This window comes from Vitis riparia, chromosome 5 (genome assembly GCF_004353265.1).
Source record: "Vitis riparia cultivar Riparia Gloire de Montpellier isolate 1030 chromosome 5, EGFV_Vit.rip_1.0, whole genome shotgun sequence".
Classification (NCBI taxonomy): domain Eukaryota; kingdom Viridiplantae; phylum Streptophyta; class Magnoliopsida; order Vitales; family Vitaceae; genus Vitis; species Vitis riparia.
Window position 1 is genome coordinate 7577106 of NC_048435.1, and position 6834 is coordinate 7583939.

At 36.7% G+C, this 6834-nt stretch overlaps 1 protein-coding gene across 1 annotated transcript; it reads right to left on the bottom strand.

The window, feature by feature from the left end:
• Positions 1-2368: 2368 nt before the first annotated feature.
• On the bottom strand, positions 2369-3846 carry LOC117915412 (early nodulin-75-like). The gene has a single exon (XM_034830995.1). It carries the CDS (start codon positions 3825-3827, stop codon positions 2616-2618), a length of 1212 nt encoding a protein of 403 aa, XP_034686886.1. The 5' UTR covers positions 3828-3846; the 3' UTR covers positions 2369-2615.
• Positions 3847-6834: the final 2988 nt, after the last annotated feature.

Sequence of the window (6834 nt, forward strand, 5' to 3'; positions counted from 1 at the left end):
AGATGATTATAGAACAAATACAAGTTGAATCTCCTGAAATAATGTCCATCAAGTTATTTCCTAGCAACAAGTACTGATTATGCTTTTCCTGATAACATGATTTTCTTTGCCCACAACCATAAAGAAAGAGTAGTGCATGTGGCGTGCATCAAGACCCATTAGAGTTCCGCTAAACCTATAGTTCTGTCAACGTTATCATTTACGTTTCCTCTAGATAATGGCATTTTCCTCTAAAGCTCTTGCACCATTAGGCTTCAAGTCAAAATTTCACATGTGAACTTTGGAAATTTTCTCCATTTGCCCCTAAGGATACAGTTAGAATTGACTTAAAATCCTGATTGATATATACATTTAACCAAAGAATATTGTATATAATAATTGAAATATTGTTGATTCATCGTGGAAATACATTTTGTGAGGAAAGTTGTTGAGAATTTAGTATGCTATATGGAGAAAAAAGTCATGACTTAAGGTTGAGTATGTATATTCTATATCAAATATTAGGTAGGAATGTGGAAAAGAGCAGAGTGTAATTATAAGAAACAAAGAAATATAAGATATTCTTGAAGTGGAAAATGTAAAATGGCTAAACGAGTCAAATTTATGATGCATAAGGGGGATCATGTCACATAAGAAACTCATGGCATACCAAATACGTGTGGTATGGAGTAACAATTTTGTTAAAATAAGTTTCTCGTTGGAGTACATTAGGTGACTATTTATAATATCAAATTAAAGAGTCAAGTGCATCAATGAAGTCATATGTAGAAAATTTGTTTGTGACATGTACCATAAAGATAAGATTGACTTGATATAATTTAATCCAGGTAGAGTTGTTAAAGGTGTCTCAAATTTATAATTGATATATATTTTTTTTTTAAAAAAATATTATATAGATATTTCAATAAATGATTAATTCTTTGTAAAAATACTTACATAATAAAAAAAACATCATTAGAAATATCTCTATAAATATTTTAAGTCACGAGAAGAAGAAAAAATCACTATGAGATAATGATAAACATGTAACATTGCACCCAATAAATAGAAATGTGATAAAAAAAAAAAATGAGAAACATTGAATAAAGGAAGGGCTTGTATAACAAGATGTAAATATAGAGAGCAATATTTTTAATCATATGATAGAATGATTTTCTCTCATTCATGATTATAAGCAAAATTGGGAACCATTATAAAATCTTGTACACCTCGTGTAAATTGATGTTTGTCTTCATATTTTACACCAACAAATGACATTGAAGTTGTCATTGATAAAAGGGAAAAGGCATGGCCTCCACAGCATGTGCTTGAATCGTCTGGTTCAAGTTTAAAGAATTTTCTCCATAATTTGAAGATCTAAAACATTTTTGCCTTTAAATTTCATTTGATTATTAATATCTACAAAAAATAGTTAAATACTCTTTCTATTTTTGAGTTGTTGAATTTTTTGAAAGTTTTTATATTTGTTATCAAGAATTTATATTTTATTAAGTGTGAATATTTATAAATAAGATATTATATAATATTTGGATAAGAGAGAATGGTGGAATATAATAAAGTTTTAATCCTTCTCAATTTTTATCTTCTTTTTTTTTTTTTTTTTTGTATAATCGCCTTTCTCTTTCAATCCTATTATCAGGTACCTTATATTTGCTGATGCTATCTGGAACTAAATTCCAATCAGACATTGTCCAATTACTAATAGGACAGATCATGTCTCTCTGTTTCTAAACTAACATGTATCGTAATGTGGCCTCATAAGGAAGGCTAGGAAGATGGAGGATTTTGTGGGAAGCGACCAGAATCAGATGGAAGAGAGATAGCCCTGTTGACCTAATGGCTGTAATAGGAGAAGCGTGTGGATTTATGGGACTTAACTGATACTAAACCTGTATGATGCTTGGAGTGGTGTTTCTTTCATTTTGTTAAGAAAATATGGCAGCATACATGCTTTCAATTGAGTGCATCAGAGCATCCATAATAGATGGTCTGCAACCCTAGGTGCATGCCACTTTCTGACTGATAATGAAACTGTCAGGTACCTGGCCTTGACTAAGCTCAACAGCATCACATAAAAAGAAGCTTTCATACTTAGATTACTGTTTAAAGCTTTTGCTTATTTGCTTTCTTAATGCCATTATGACATTATTGTTTCAATTCTGCTACCGATTTTCGAAGTTCTGGGCATCTACTGATTGCATCATTATATGAGAAGTTGCATGAGTTTATGTATCCTGTTATTGCTCCTTTGCGATTTCACTGCTCACGGGACTAACCTCTCCATTCAGTCGAAATGAATTGTAATTTCTTTACTGGTAGCAGTAGTACTTTTCATAGCAAAGATAATAGTAAATATGAAATATAAATAGAAGGAAATCTGGATTGTAGATAGCACTATAAGTAACACTCAATATTCACTACATAATAAAATAGACAGTGTTACAAAGGTAGAGAAATCTACAATGAGTACTCATCACCATTCTCAAACAGAAACATAGCAGCGACTTATACATAGAACCTATAGGCTCGCAGGGAAAGAGTAACATGATAAGTGCACAGCGGGTAGCAGCTCTTATTTTACGTATTACTCAAAATCTCAAACTAACCAAAGTCACTCAGTTGGGATGGGTAGGAGATGGTGGTTTGTGGGGTGGCTTCTGGGTAGGAGCTGGTGGCTTCTTTGTTGGAGTTGAAGGAGGCGTAATCTTCTGAGGTGGCTTGTATGAGTCTTCGGCACTCTCTGCAGGAGGGTGCCCAGGGTTGTGACCGGAAGGAGGTGGCTTCTGTCCCTTTGGTGGTTTGCCTAATGGGCTTGGTGGCTTGTGCTCCGGGAGATGTTTCTCTCCCTCGAGTAGGTTTCGAGTTTTGTCAGATGGCTTGTGTTCTGGTGGTGGCTTCTCTCCCTGGGGTGGTTTGCCGAATGGGCTTGGTGGCTTGTGTTCGGGGAGTGGCTTCTCTCCCTGGAGAAGGTTACGAGTTTTGTCAGATGGCTTTTGTTCTGGTGGCGGCTTCTCTCCCTGGGGTGGTTTGCCAAATGGGCTTGGTGGCTTGTGTTCGGGAACTGGCTTCTCTCCCTTGGAAGGTTCAGTTGGTGGCTGCTGTTCCGTAGGTGGTTTCTTCATCGGTGGCTTGTGCTCCGGGAGTTGTTTCTCTCCCTGGAGTAGGTTTCGAGTTTTGTCAGATGGCTTGTGTTCTGGTGGTGGCTTCTCTCCCTGGGGTGGTTTGCCGAATGGGCTTGGTGGCTTGTGTTCGGGGAGTGGCTTCTCTCCCTGGAGAAGGTTACGAGTTTTGTCAGATGGCTTGTGTTCTGGTGGTGGCTTCTCTCCCTGGGGTGGTTTGCCGAATGGGCTTGGTGGCTTGTGTTTGGGGAGTGGCTTCTCTCCCTGGAGAAGGTTACGAGTTTTGTCAGATGGCTTGTGTTCTGGTGGTGGCTTCTCTCCCTGGGGTGGTTTGCCGAATGGGCTTGGTGGCTTGTGTTCGGGGACTGGCTTCTCTCCCTTGGCAGGTTCAGTTGGTGGCTGGTGTTCCGTAGGTGGTTTCTTCACCGGCGGCTTGTGCTCCGGAAGCGGCTTCTCTACCTGGAGAAGCTTACGAGTTTTGTCAGATGGCTTATTTTGTGGTGGTGGCTTCTCTCCCTGGGGTGGTTTGCCAAATGGACTTGGTGGCTTGTGTTCGGGGAGTGGCTTCTCTCCATTGGGAGGTTTAGTTGGTGGTTGGTGTTCCGTAGGTGGTTTCTGAAGTGGGGGATGCTTGGGGTAGTCAGCAAGAGACGAGGTGATGAGAACCACCAGTCCCAGCAGCAACACTAGCAAGGATGTGGAAGACATCTTTGAGTTCAGGCTGAGATCTGTGGAAGGATAACAAAATTAGGTGGCCTTTTATAGAGGCCTGGACCCAACACCCATATGACACGTGTCATGCACTCATAGTGACACATAAATTCTATGAAACCATTTGGGTCCTACAGAAGTTGCAAAGTTGGACTATTGAGGTGTGATCACAACTTTTGTCCTTATTGCTTCCTCTGCGGCCATTTCACAATTTTCTTTAGCATCATTTTCTTGGCTAAATAAGCGTATTATATTTGTGGCAGACCGTCCACGTGTTATAAACAGATATATTATAATAATGTAGTATGCTTTTCTTCAATGGAACATGACACTCTTCTAAGTCTTGTTTTAAATAGTGTGCAGGATTACGTTATACGTTGCTTATTCCAAGTCAAAATTGGTGGGCAAACGTTGGCCTTTTTTCATTTTCCCTAAGATTAATGCTCACCTGGGATAGGCACTACATGATTTATCTGCTCTTTTACTGTAAAGTTGCTTTGTGTATGAGTTACACCTCCCCTGCACACCCTCAACATTTGTTGCTCTGTTTTCCTTGTGTCCAGACGAGGATATTAATTGGAGGCTGACAAAACGACTGCTAGCCAAGGATTTACAAGGTCCTGGTTTGAGGCTTCCGCGAAAGTATTTTTGAAAAGATACACATAGAGATTGCGCGTTCGGTGCAATGCAACAATGTGAGCCATTCTGAGGCTTTTAATTTCAGATTAATGAATGCTACAAAAGTTCTAAGAAGGGCCGTTTCCAAATATTTGAGTTCATTATTCCGAACATCGGATAAGTAATGATCGTAGATTATTATCTAACGTTCTTATAATGGTTGGCATTATAAGAGAGTATATGCTTCTTTCTCTAGCCCCTCCTTGAAGGGAGGAGAGACAATGTGATCTGTATCGTTAGAAGCTATTCCATGTCGTCATCTTTGGGCTCAGTTCAATACTAAAAGATATGGGCGGGGCCCTTGTCATTTTATATTTCTTCTAGAAGGTTTGTTCTGGAAATGTTTCACAGAAACATATCTTTTTCTTCTCTACGTGATCCGGTTTGAAAGTTGGAAAAATGGGTCCGTTAACAAGCCACCGAGTTGAAAAGTTGGAAAAATGGCAACACCACCAACCTTTTGTATTCGATGGTTAAATAAAAGGTCACTGGAAGTGAGATCCCTTTTGGCCTCTTGATTTTCATTCCAGCATCTCTATGGCCTGATAAACTAAAAAACTAAAAAAAAAAGACAGTACGTGGGTTGGTGTTAAGCATCAAGAGTCAAGACATGATAATGGAGAGAAAGGATATTCAAATTCCAGTTCTGACAACATGATTTTCTTTGCTGAACAACCATATTATATTTGATCAAGAAAGAGTAGTGCATGTGGCCAGGATCAAGACATACATTAATTTCCACATGATGAAGACAGTTTCTGAGAGTTTCTTCCAAAGCTCTTGCGCCAGTAGGCTTCAAGTCAAAATTTCCCATGTAAACACTGGTTTTTCTTTAATTGCCACTAAGGATGCAGTTAAAATTGACTTAAGATCCTACGTGATATATTTTTTTAACAAAACTATATTGTATATAATATTTGAAATAATGTTTGATTCGTTGTGGAAATATGTTTGTAAGGAAAGTTGTTGACAATTTAATATAGTATAAGAAGAAAAAAGTTATCAACTAGCTAGAGAGGAGTATGTAAAGTGAGGCTCACGGTTCAACGCGTAAATATAAGATATTTTAAGGCTCAGTAGTTATGATACCTATTTTATTTTTTGTATCTCATATATTCAAAGATGTAGTAAAATGATTTTATATATATGAACATAGCTCATTGTATCATGTTAAAACCTCGTATGACTTTTTATGTCAATTGATTTTTATCTTTATTTTGTATATTAGTAAGTAGTATTAAAGTTTTTACTAATATAATAACTAATATAAAAGTTTTTTCTAAAAGAGTCAACAGAGTAAAACACTTATTGTAAAAAAAATTCAAAATGTTATTTTTTTCTATTTAGAAAAAGTTATATATTTTACTTTTTCTATTTAGTAAAAAGTTTATAATAATTCATAAAAAAAATAGAATAACAAACAACCTCTGAAAACAAATTATTTTCAATAAAAAATTAAAAAAAAAAACACCATCTTAACTAAACAAGCATATATTATATTTGGTTAAAGAGTAAGGTATATAGGGCAAACATCAAGGAAGAGAAACAGAATAAGTGGAAGACAATGAATTGTGATAAACATATATATTATATTCATATAGTACTAGTGACTTTATCATTTACTTTTATCCAATATATCATCACTCTTTCTTCTAAATATTTTGGAGGATAATGGTACATGTTGCTTCTTTAAATTAATGCATGCTTCAAAGTTTTAACTAGATGTCACTTCCATGGATTTTTGTTCATTTAATTGAGCACGGGATAGGCTATCAAACTTGAAGTAATAGAAAAATCCCTTCATTACTGTAACTCATGAAAGATCATTATCTGCGCTTGGTATTTTGCCAAGGTATTTGCTGCTCTTTCTAGCCCTGTCTTACTGTTACGGACAATGTGATCTAGTTAACCTTAGAAGCTATTCCATGTCATATACAAGAGATCAAGCACATAATCTTTGGGCTCAGTTCAAAACTATAATATATGGGTGGGGTGGGGGCCTATATCATTTGCACATCACCACTATTGGTTTAGTTTGGAAGGTTTCTTCTGGAAGATTTCTTTCTGGAAACATTTCAAAGAAATATATCTTTTTGTTCTCTTGGTGACGAGCAGCGGCAATTAAGTCTGTTGACAAACAACCGAATTGAATGAAAAGTTTGAAAATTGATCACAGCCCACGTGCATGGTTAAGGAAAAGGTCACTGGAAGTGTGATCCCTTCTGGGCCTCTTGATTTCCATTCTGGCATCTATATGACCTGATAAATAGAAAAAAAAAAAAAACAGAAGAAAAGCGGCACCCGGGTTCATAGTAAGCATCAAGAC

Excerpts from the sequence above, each read along its gene's own strand:
- LOC117915412 (XM_034830995.1), bottom strand. The coding sequence starts at position 3,827 with ATGTCTTCCACATCCTTGCTAGTGTTGCTGCTGGGACTGGTGGTTCTC.